Here is a 12,252-nt window from a genome sequence, read left to right as displayed (position 1 = left end):
TCTAGTTCACGTCTGAAAGTTCTCTTAGATTCCCTCTAAGTCCCAATTTCCCTCCTGGAAATCCTTCTGCCAACATCAAGTTGCCCCTCTCTGATTGTTTGTGCAATTGCAGCACTAATCCAGATTCCTTGGCTAGAAATCCGCCTCGGCAACGACTCCCTCTACCTTGGTCTTGCCCTGTTAGGTACTGTTTTAACCACAATACCCCACTAGCTTCGCTCCACAAACTACCCATAGCTTCCTATGCCCCAACCACTGAAGGATTGAGCCTCTTGGCTCTCTGCAATCCCGGCACCAGCAAAACAACTCCCTTAGCCAACTGCGTCAGCCCACCTGGCCTCTACGTGAGCCTGTTTCTACCATCCTCAGCTTTTGTGCTGCCTCTCTCTATCTCAGACTGATGAAGTAGTCCCTCTGCGTCACTCCTTCCTCTGTCGCTTTCTGCAAGGATCAACTCTGTCACTCGGGACAACTGATACTATGTTGAATTTTCTAAGTCTATCTGTTAGAAAATTAATCTGTATTCCGCTGGTTTATTTCTTTTACTTGTTTAAATTCGAACAAGTTATTTAATACATTTAAATATCGAAATACACACAATATAGTCACAACACCTACAGATCATCAACTGAAAGAAAACAAGCACACAAGTGACACCATTATTTTTGGACAAATGTCCCCGGAAAAGCCCAATGCGGGAAAATCGGTGCAGCTATTCGGAGGGTTATATTATTATGCAGTCTATCTAAGTACAACTGGGTGCCTAATCAACTCACCCGACAGAGAAAAATACATGGCAGCAATACCTCTATATCCGGAAACAGGTATTCAGAAATCCTGTCCCACGAAACACTCTCCAGCACATTTGAAGCTCAGTGTTGGCCCTTATGGCCTTTGCGTCAACCTATTGCTGACTTGCATCAACCCTAGGACCCTCTGCGTCAACCGTCTGAGGCACTGCGCAACCTCTGGGACCCTCTGTGTCACTCCATCAACCTCTGCGTGGATGACGAAGTCCCTTTGGCCTCTGCACTGTCAATGCTAGGCTCTGCGTAGCCTAGACTGGTTGCTGCTTTCGCTCTCTCTGCTTCTGCGCTGGTCTCTCAGTATTGTCTCTGCCTCTTTGTCTCGTACTCTCTGCCACTCGCTGCTGATCATTGATTCAACTTTGCTTAGCAACCTCGCTCTAGCAAAATGAATGACTGATCACTCTGGTGTATTCTCCAATTGACCCTCAAGCCTCTTCTTATACTTTTCTTGTTGGTCCATCAATGACTGAGATTAAATCTCTAATCAAAAGCTAAGATTAGATTTGGCTTGATCCATGACTTTTGAACCTTCTAACCCAGTTTTATATTAATACCCATTAATATTTTATTTTTCCTAAGTTTAGACTTAGGAACTCCATTAAAAATATTAATCATTTTAATATCTCCAAATCGGGTACAATCTGTCCAAACCATTTTTGGGTCTTGGAGATCTCATTTGCTTTAGCATCTCCACCAATTTTCACGGCTAGAGCACATCCGATGCTACCCAAAATCAACAATCTAATGATTTGTACTCAGATTACTACATAATAATAAAACCCTTAGCTGCTGCATCGATTTTACCAAGTTAGGTTTTTCCAAGGACATTGGTACAAAAATAACTGTGTATTTGTGTGTGTGTTTATTTCTCTTCTATGCAATATTTTGTTTCCTTAGTATTTTATATTGTGAATGCTGTAGTAGATTTTATTTAGATGTTTACTGTGTAACATTGTAAATAACTTGATTCAGAAAATAACGAGTAGGAGAAATTTAATCAGTTGCTGCAGTAGGAATCCGGATAACCGATTTTTCACAAGTCCAAATGAGATGTGTGAGGAAAATGAGGGGGTGAGCTCCTTTTAAAGGCTTGGAGAGGGTGTTTTTGGAGGGAAACAACCCTTACTTTCCCTCCAAAACACCCAGGAAGCTTCCAGAAAGTCTCTGTGTGGGTCCGCCATAGCCTTGGCAATGAACTGACTGATTTATGATGGAACTGGCCGGTTTGGTCTAGTTTTTGTGTTTTTTTGGCTAGGTTGGCCCTTAAACCGGGTTTTTTGTCCAGTTCCACCCGGTTGCCTAATGAACCAGCTGGTTTGACCGGTTTCTGATTCATGCCGACCGGTTTTAAAAACTATGCTCCCAAGTAACCTTGCGTGAGAGTACCTAAGTGTGACCAAAATTTGCTACAAAAAATGCAAGGGCAATACTTACTAGTAACACTATTAGTGTCAAACAAACACTTATTATGTCATGACTCATGACACGCAATTCAGAATAGTATGTTTGAGATAAGAATGTATATAGAAAAGTAGCAACAGTATCCTTGGGGCTTGACAACATGCATACTAATAATTTGCTAGATTTGGAGGAGATGCTTTCCCGGAACAAGATTATGTTGTCATCCATTTTTGTGCCACATTTGCACATGATATTTCCAAAGGTCTCTTTTTGTGTCTCATCTTATTAAGGACAAAGGAAGAAACTATACATGCTTTATACCATTGTTATCAACAATTTTGTGCGAATTTGGAGTAGCTTTTGCAGAGACCTTTGTACCACATCATTGATGATGCAATGCATCTACGTAGGATAATTATATGATCTATGGTACACTGCTATTAGTAGGCTTGACCAAGATTGACTGCTCTGTTGCAACATTTCGCATAAATATGTGTGTTGTATCTTTAAGTTGATTATGCATTGTCTGAGGATTAAGATCACATTTACTAAAATTCTTTTGGGACTAGTGTTGCAAGATTAGGATAAAATCTTGATAAAATCATCAAATTGTGATTTTTTTGCATTGACGATTTTATTGGCAATTTTTTTAAAACAAAAAAATCGCAATTTTTTCGTATTTATCGGCAAAAAATTGCGAGTCGATAGGTAAAAATTATCGACCTGCCGAGAATTGACTTGTTAAAGATTTTGACTTGGTTTTTTTTAATTCATTTTGCAATTAGACGGAAAGTGAGAGCGCTAAGGAGCAGGAGGGCAATTCTACAAGGGAAATAGAGGAGAAAACCCACATTATTGAGGATCCCAAGTAAAAAAAAATTGATTTTGTACCCAGTTTCTCTAGCGGGCCGTGGATTCCAGGTATGGGCATCAAATTTCGCCCTTTTTTTGTTTTCTTGTTTTGCCTTCGGTTTCAGTCACCCATATTTTTTCCATGATTTTTGCTTTGGTTTGAGTGTGTTTTTTTTGCTATTATTTTTTTTGTGAAAATTGAAAATGCTAATTGTTAATTTTATTTTTCTTAAATTATTCTTGTGCCCTAGGTTCAATCTTACATTAACAGTCCAACAAACATGTCAAAACATTTGGACCCTTTGTGGGAATTTGGTGTACTCGATGGGGGGTTTGGTAGATCAAATTTGAGTTGTGAATTGTGTGCGAAGCGTATGACAAGGGGAGTAAATCGATTGAAATACTATCTTGCACAAATTCCGAGACATGAAGTAGAACTTTGCCTAGATGTAACTCCAGAAATCATTTGTAGAGCCCTCAAAGCAATAGAAGATATGGACTCATTCAAAGTGAACAAGGAAGCTGTGAAGACTCAAATGGCAAGGGGTGGAGTGGCTACAGGTGACCTTGAGAGTGGTTCTTCTTCAGCATCAACTTCTATAGTCAACCACATAACTGCCTCCTTTGTTCCTAGAACCACACTTGGAGCACAACCATTTGTCAGGTCAACTCTTAAGAAAAAGGAGAAGGAAGACGCTGACAAGCTGGTGAGTAGGTGTTTTCTATGGAGTGACATTCTCGTTAGCATTGCCAGGAACAATCCATTTTACTAGCCCATATTTGATGCTATTTCTATTGTTGGTCCAAGTTACAAAACCCCTTCCTATGATGACTTGAGGGGGCCTATTCTTCAAAATGAAAAGGCCGATTTCACTAAGAGATTGGAGCAATTCAAGGTATCTTGGGCATAGACGGAATGCACTGTGATGTCAAATGGTTGGATTGATCAAAAAGAGTAGAACCCTTATTAACTTCTTGGTTAATTGTCCCCAGGGGACATTGTTTATGAATTTGTTAACGCATCTGCACATATCAAAGATGCACGATTATTATTTGATTTGTTGGATGTGTTCATTCAAGAGGTAGGTCCACAACATGTTGTCCAAGTCATAACAGACAATGCTGCAAATTATGTTGTTGTTGGCAAGACGATAATGAAGAGGCATCCTAACTTATTTTGGACACCTTGTGCTGCACACTGTATCGACTTGATGTTGGAGGACATTGAAAAAATTCCTTTTGTCAAGGATATTGTTGAATCATCAAAAGGTATTACAAAATTTATATATAATCACGCGTCTGTGCTTCATTTGATGAGAACATTCACCAATAACAAGGAGTTGGTGCGCCTTGTTATTACACAGTTTGCCACTAGCTTTATATCTCTTTGGTCTCTCTTGAATTCTATGTGGGATGTGAAGAGAATGTTTCCTTTAGAGGTGTGGTGTGCTTTATCATTTAGCCACAAACCAAAGAAAGAGGCCATACGCAGGCTAGTTTCATATTAGGAAAGCTTTTGCGCAACAGTGCGGGAGGTGTGTTCCAGTATTGAACCTTTGGTAAAGGTTTTTTGATTAGTTGATGGAGACTAGCCTGCAATGGGCTACTTGTATGAGGCCATCTATAGGGTCAAAGAATCCATTCACAACTATTATGTTGATAAGGGGGATGAGGGGTTTGAGAAACAATCGCTGATATGGAGAGTGATTGATGAGCAATGGAACAATACACTCTATTGTTTGATTCATGCTGTAGGGATCTACTTGAGCTCTGCATTTTCTTACTCCTTTGAATTCATATTTGATGTTGAGGTCATGGATGAATTCTTGTGTTCAGAAAATGGTGCCATCTCCATCAAGATGTGCAGAAATTTCCAAAGAAATGGAGATATACAGGGTGGCAAGAGGCACATTCAACTTTGACATGGCTATCCGAGATAGGATGACCAAAATGGAAGGTAAGTTTTAGTTTGTTTCAAATTTCATTGTCTCTTCATGCTTTTCTTCAACTTTCAATTTCAATTTTTTTTCTTATGTTTCTCTTATTTGTTGTAGATCCATGGTGGAGAAGCTATGGCGGTAGAGTACCCAATCTCCAAAAAGTTGCCATTCAAGTGTTCATCCAAACATGTAGCTCCTTTGAATATGAGCGCAACTGGAGTGCATTTGAAAAATACACACCAAGAAGCACAACAAGTTAAAAAATTACAAATTAATTTTTTGAATTCATTAAATAATAAAAACTATAATTTATCATTTTTATAATTATTAATTTATAATGTATCACTCTCATACACGTTGGAGTCCTAGCACCTTAATGACATAGTCTACATCTACAACAATCTTTGATTGTGTGTGAGGCAAATTCAGAAGACACGTGACGTGAAGGCCATCTCATTGGATGGGATTGACACCATTGCTGTTGGAGGGTTGAGGTCGAGAGGCTTGTCATGGAATCAACCCTTGATTGGTTAGAGGTGGAGGAGGCAACAACTGTAGGGGAGGAGGAGGCGAAGGAGGAGGAGCAGCAGGAGGAGGAGGTGACACCACCTACCATGGTCACCAGTAGAGGACGTGGTCTACCTCGTCCAGCTGCTATTTCTTCAGCTTCTAGAGGACATTAGCATCCATTGCCAGCCCCAGGACCTTCTTCATCTAGAGGGGAAGTTGTTACATTTTCTCGCAAGAGGGGCATGTTGAATTTTCTAAGTCTATCCATTAGAAAATTAATCTGTATTCTGTTGGTTTATTTCTTCTACTTGTTTAATTCTAACAAGTTAATTAATACATTTAAATATCGAAATAAACACAATACAGTCACAACATCTACAGATCATCAACTGAAAGAAACAAGCATGCAAGTGACATCATTATTTTTGGACAAATGTCCCCGGAAAAACCCAATGCAGGAAAACCGGTGCAACTATTCAAAGGGTTATATTATTATGCAGTCTATTTGAGTACATCTGGGTGCCTAACCGGCTCACCCGACAGAGAAAAATACACGACAACAATACCTCTATATCCGGAAACAGGCATTCAAAAGACCTGTCCCACGAAACTCTCTCCGGCACAACTGAAGCTCAGCGCTGGCCCTTCTGACCACTGCGTCGGCCTCCTGCTGATCCACGTCATCCCCAGGACCCTCTGCGTCACTCCGTCAACCCTTTGAGGAATTGCACATCCTCTGAGAGCCTCTGTGTCAGTCCCTTTGCCCTCTGCGTGGATGGCGTAGTCTCTCTGGGCTTTGCGCTGCCTCTGCTAGGCTCTGCGTACCCTGGACTGTGTTTCTCTTGCTCTCTCTACTTCTGTGCTGGTCTCCCATTATTGTCTCTGCCCCTCACTGCTGATCACTGATTGAACTTTGCTTAGCAACCCCGCTCTAGCAAAATGAATGACTGATCACTCTGGTGTGTTCTTCGACTGACCCTCAAGCATCCTCTTATACTTTTCTCGTTGGTCCTTCAACGGTCGAGATTAAATCTCTAATCAACAGCTAAGATTAGATTTGGCTTGATCCATGACTTTTCTAACATTCTAACCCAGTTTTATATTAATGCCCCATTAATATTTTATTTTTCCTAATTTTAGACTTAGGAACTCCATTAAAAATGTTAATTATTTTAATATCTTCCAAACCAGTTAGAATATGCCAAAACCCTTTTTGGGTCTTGGAGATCTCATGTGCTTTGGCCTCTCCCCCATTTTTCATGGCTAGAGCACATCCGATGCTACCCCAAATCAACAGTGCAGAGGAAATCATTAGTTACTTAGTGCTTCATTTCATTGTATATGACTCATGATATGATATGCATTATTATATTTTTTGTTGATATTTTGATGCTGAGTCAGAACTCAAGATTTAGGACATGATTCACTATTATGTGCGATGTAGCACTAGACATACTACACATCTTATATATTAATTTTATTTTCATATATATGTGTCAATGCATTTATTTTATGTTGTGGATGCTTTAGATAATAAAATATAGAAAAAAATGAATATTTTCGTATTTGCCGATTTGTACCGATTTTTTCTCAATTTTTATGGTTTTTTCCTTTTCTGGACTCTTGCCAATATAATCCCCATTGTGATTTTCGCAATATTGTTCTGGTCTTTGAGCTTTTTATTGGCAATTTGGCATCTGAAAATAACCATTATTTAACTGTCTGGGTAATATTATATAAGCTTTAGACAAAGCTTTTAAGATGTTTGCATAAATATCTGAACACAGAGGACATAACATGGGAAAAAATTCTCAAGCTACTCAATCATGATAAGGATGCATGACTTGTATTGATCTTAGGTTTAGTTTCCAAAGCTTTGGATTATTTCTTGCACAATTTAGGTATGGCTTTGAGAGAATTGATTATGCACTTCTTCACTTAGTTCTTGTCATACAGTTTGGATTCAGCTAGACTTTGTTAGTAATATTGTTGAATTGTTTGAGAATCCAAGGGAGCATTTTTGGCTGAGTTCCAGGCTTCCAGCAATGATTACTAATTTACTTATCATGCATTTGCTAAAGTTTGGAGCACTTATGGAATAACTGTTTCCTATTCAGATGCTTCAAACTTGTATAATCTCTTAGATTTACTGAGATAGAAGATGCAGCTTGCAATTGAGTTTGGCAGGCATGTATAGATGCACATCTATAAATTTACTGGTTGGTGACTCCAATTTTTTGCAGGGCAGTTTTCCATCTGGCTCCTGTGAGATAAGTTTATAAATGTCAACATCTTTTGTGCAACTGTACTTTTTTAAATTTCAATGTCTCTGTTACAACTGTCCAATATTGTACAGTTTCATTTTGTACTAGTTGCCATACAAATAATGCTTTGAAATAGTTTGTACATCTTTTCAGTCTTATGCCTTGGTAGAAGGAGAATGCAGGTCCATGTGAACAACTGATGCCTAGGGTCTTCTATCAATTGCTATTGCAATTTCTACCTGTGGAGACACTCTAGAAATATTTACGGGACTTGTTCCTTTAATACTCTACGATTAGAATGCATTTCATACCCACTATTGAATGGAAATAGTCAAAACTCAATATTCCTTGTACTCTTTGAAATAGATCACAAGTTTGTGGGCTGACATATTAGAGCCACTGCTGGCTGACCCAATTCATTTGTAAATTGAATTGTAAACTGTAGAACTAACAAACATGTGGCACTGTAATGCAGGTACCCAGTGGTTGCATAGCAGGGTTGAAATGAGTGGGTACGAGGAATACAGTGGCATTGAGTATCGTTCTGCCGGTTGTTCTGAGGAATATACTGTCATCAAGTAAGCCGACATTGCAAGGAAGATAGTACTCTTGGTCACCGCAATATACTATGCACTCAAGAATAAATAATATAGGACTGTTTGTAGATGTTTCTTGTATAATGAAAAGAGAATTTTCCTCTTCCAGGCAAGGTCTGGCACAAGCAGAAGAACAAGAGTCCCTAACCTTGGAAGGTGATATTGGGGGTGGGCTAGTCTTACAGCGTGAGATTTGTCTTCCAAAGTCCCTTCCAAATGTTGTTCGAATTGAATCCAGTATCATTGCCAAGAGTGTGGGTGCTGGTTCTGGAGGGTTTTCAAGGTATGCTATATTTTCCTTGTTTGTCATAATTCATTAAGCATTCAAAAGCAATTTTCCTGCAGTGTTGTTGAGATCTAACGACAATTAACTCACACTTGCTTTCTGAAAGGTTGGTATGTCTTCGGGTACACCCAACATTTACACTAGTGCATCCAACAGAGGTGTTTGTGAAGTTTACATCTATAGATGGAAAGGATTGTGAATATGGTCCAGAAATTGGAGAAAAAATCTTTGAAGCAAACTCAAGGCCTAATGGTAAGCAAATTGTTAGTTATAAATATGGAAAGCTGTGTCCTTGTGGGGCAGGGGCTAGAGATATTCCTTGATAGTTTCTTCATCATTCCTTGACTGATAATTATTTTCCTGTGCAGGGGAGTGGATGCTCGTAGATAAGTGTGAAGGGGTTGCTTTGGTGAACAGATTCAGTGTCAATGAAGTGTGCAAATGCTTCATTGTTTGGGATGCTGGTACCTGTAATTTAGAACTTTGGTCTGAAGAAAGGCCTGTTTCCAAGGAGAGTCCTTTGAGGATCTGTCATGAATATGAGGTCATACGACTCTGGACTCCATGACAAGGGAATTTACATGATTCCTTCACTTTAAACATTTTTCCATAGAGGAGATTTTCTAGGCATTTCAGAAAATTTAAATACATTGCTGGACGAAATTCCCAACCTATCTTGATAATTAAATTAATAGCATCTGCTGCACACGGGGCAGCTCAATTGGCAATCACCTTGTTATGAAGTATTGTGTAAACCATGGGATTCAAAGTTCAAATTCCCTGTGGGTCAAAAACCAACAAAAAAATATTAATAGCATCTGGTATGCTACTGTTTTCAAACTCAGTTATCTATAGGTTCTTGAGTACCATAAAATTAAAAGTTACATGAAATATTTGCTTATTAGCATGTTTTGCGAATGAAAAATGTCTTCATATTCTAAAAACCATTAAAGCTACTAGCTACTCTTGAGAGCTTTATCCCTCTGTTGATACAAAATGAGTCAAGGACTATATGAGTAAGGCCATTTCCATCCCTCTTGAGGATGCGTAGAGGTGGATTAATCTGTTTTGAACATTCACCTCCCCTTTTTCAAGTTGTGTTGGGTCATTAGAAATACCATGAGTCAAATTTTAAGAGGAAAGGCCATGATTAAAATTTTTAATGTGGTCGGTGCAATTTTCCAAGATATGGGTAAAACTTGGATGCTTATTAAACGTGGAGTTCTTCCTAAGCCCTGAGCATCATCCAAGCCAAATAAAAAATCGGCATTCACACAAGTGATGATCGTAGATCACTTATGGCATTGGGGTACTTCTGTTAAGAAAAAAAAATGTATCAGTAAGTTCTTCATTATACTTATAAGGTGCAAAAGAAAGGGAAAAGGAAGGAATTATTATTTGTGTTTGACAATGATTCAGTTTCACAAGTATAGGTGGATTGGAAAAGTGTGGTTTGCTCCTAGGCCCTATCACAGAATCAAAACCAAAGGGGACAGAGTGGTTGCATCCCCACAAAGGGAGCCTCATAAGCAAAATCTGGGGTGCTACCTAGGGATGAGACCTGAAAATTTACTTGTACCCTCTAAGAATTGCTTTATATTTAACAAAAACAAAGGATGCATGTTCAAAACATGAGAGAAAGCGGTGTGTACTTAGGATGTTGCATTGTAACAATATCTCTTGCTGAAAACTTTATATGCAGTGTGATGGCCCTTTCTGATTCTTAGAAGCAAAGGGGGTTGAGTCATATCCTATTTAAACCCCATGCGTGGGCTATTGACAAAAGAACAAAGGAGTCACCATAATAAAAATAAATAAATAATTAAATAGAAGGGGTGGTAAAAAGTTAAGAAAAATAAAGTGGCTCATGGTATTTTCTTACTACCCAAGGTGTTTGGAGTATGGAAATGTTATTAAAAGGGAGATTGAAAGACGACATGTGGAAAATTATTAGTCAATTTGATGAGATGCTCCAGTAGCCTGCTAAGAGGTGAAACTCTTGTTTGGTTCCCGTTTTGCTGTTGAAATATACATCCTAACTGGTGGCATTGGTTTTGGTGGTTGCAAAGCCACCCTAGCCAATTATTGTGTTGTAGGTTGATGTAGTGGCCAAGAAGATCGATTCAAGAGGACGAATTTTCAATCCATTGTGTGATTCTAGAGGGCCGCGTTATTGTACTTGTAGGGGTTGAGTTCATTGATTTGCTAAGGTCGAGCTTGTTGGTTTTGTTGGGGCTGAATTCATCTAATTTGCTGGGGCTAAACCATTATTTGTTAAGGGGTTGAATTATTGATTTTACAGGAGCTGAGTTTATTATATTTGCTGGGTTGAGTTGTCCACCTAGGTGCAAAATCAATTAGTGAAAGGGGCTGAAATCACCAAGAGTTGAAGATCAAATTTGCTTCAAGAGCCAGTGCAAATCTGGGGGGTTTATTATCTCATTGAAGGAGCGAACCTTTGGCTATTGAAGAAGGCCACATCATATTGCGCAGATCATTTCAAACGCTAGCGTGGAGACTGAGCCACCAAGGTTACATGGAAGCGGGAGCGACATTTTCAGAAACTCCCAGTTTGGGAGTGATTCGGGGAGCGATATATATATATATATATATATATATATATATAGATGCATATATGTCAACAAAAGCATGTAGAATGATGAATTAGATATAAAAAGCATAAAAACATAGATTGAACCATATAACAACAATCATTTAGAAGTTATAATTTTCGTCAACCATGTCCACAAGTTAGTAACATACAACATATTGAGTCTCATGATTCATCAATCTTAAGGTTTCAAGCTTTCAAAATTCAATATATAACATTTATCATCATTGATCACCAAAGTTGTACTTGTAAGCTAAGTGTAACCATTACAACAAATAATATCTAACATGAAATGAAATGCTATAAAATGAAATCAAATGAAACAACTTTCAACCTTCATGAAGCATCATATACATAATTCAATACCAATGATTTATAATTGCCAACTTCAAACTTAAATTGTCATATATTGTTTAAAAAAAAATATCATAATAGATATGAAAGAGTCAATAGTTATAAAAAACTACTAGAAAAGACAAGTAAATCTATTATCTATTGCTAATGCTTGGGCCTTTTGTCGCCACGATAAATGTCTAATTTTTTAGTCATGTTGGAAAATCAGGATCTTTGTCATTAATACCACCCTCTAAGCATTAATATCTAGAGATATTTGTCATTACCTTTGGATATGTATAGGGATATTTGTCATTAATATCATCCTCTATGCATTAACATAAGATAGAAAAAACATAGCATGTCAAGTCAAGATTTTGTTTGAGTGATGGGTACATTTTAGTATGGTCATGATAGAGGAGTTCGACAACCAATATCACTAACATCAAGGTACATAGAGGGATTGGCGCTTGATTAAATACGAGTTCCATACCTTAATACATGACAAAATCCAATGGAAACATTGTAATCCTCCCAATCCTGAAACCCTAAAAAATTGATAAGTCTGTTGGATTTTGAATGAGATCTAAAATTCTACTTTATCCATATGAAATCTAATGAGGTCAGAACCACTCAAACATCCTGAGTTA

The 12,252-nt window shown here is 38.2% G+C and overlaps 1 protein-coding gene across 4 annotated transcripts in view; it reads left to right on the top strand.

Moving 5' to 3' along the window:
• Positions 1 to 9,602, top strand: part of HGL1 (heteroglycan glucosidase 1) — a 276,953-nt gene extending 267,351 nt beyond the window's left edge. For all 4 annotated transcript variants that reach the window (XM_089459848.1, XM_089459847.1, XM_089459849.1 and 1 more), the window contains exons 20-23: positions 8,252 to 8,354; positions 8,482 to 8,655; positions 8,765 to 8,910; positions 9,027 to 9,602. In XM_089459848.1, the coding sequence (XP_089315974.1) occupies positions 8,252 to 8,354; positions 8,482 to 8,655; positions 8,765 to 8,910; positions 9,027 to 9,226 (623 nt within the window). In that variant the 3' untranslated portion in view covers positions 9,227 to 9,602. The remainder of the gene's footprint in view (positions 1 to 8,251; positions 8,355 to 8,481; positions 8,656 to 8,764; positions 8,911 to 9,026) is intronic.
• The last annotated feature ends 2,650 nt before the right edge of the window (positions 9,603 to 12,252 follow it).

The sequence above is a fragment of the Pinus tabuliformis genome, chromosome 7 (assembly GCF_031772625.1).
Source record: "Pinus tabuliformis cultivar Carrire ecotype Pingquan chromosome 7, CPIR1, whole genome shotgun sequence".
Classification (NCBI taxonomy): domain Eukaryota; kingdom Viridiplantae; phylum Streptophyta; class Pinopsida; order Pinales; family Pinaceae; genus Pinus; species Pinus tabuliformis.
The sequence above is the reverse complement of the archived record's forward strand: the minus strand, read 5'-3'. Positions and strand labels throughout refer to the sequence as shown.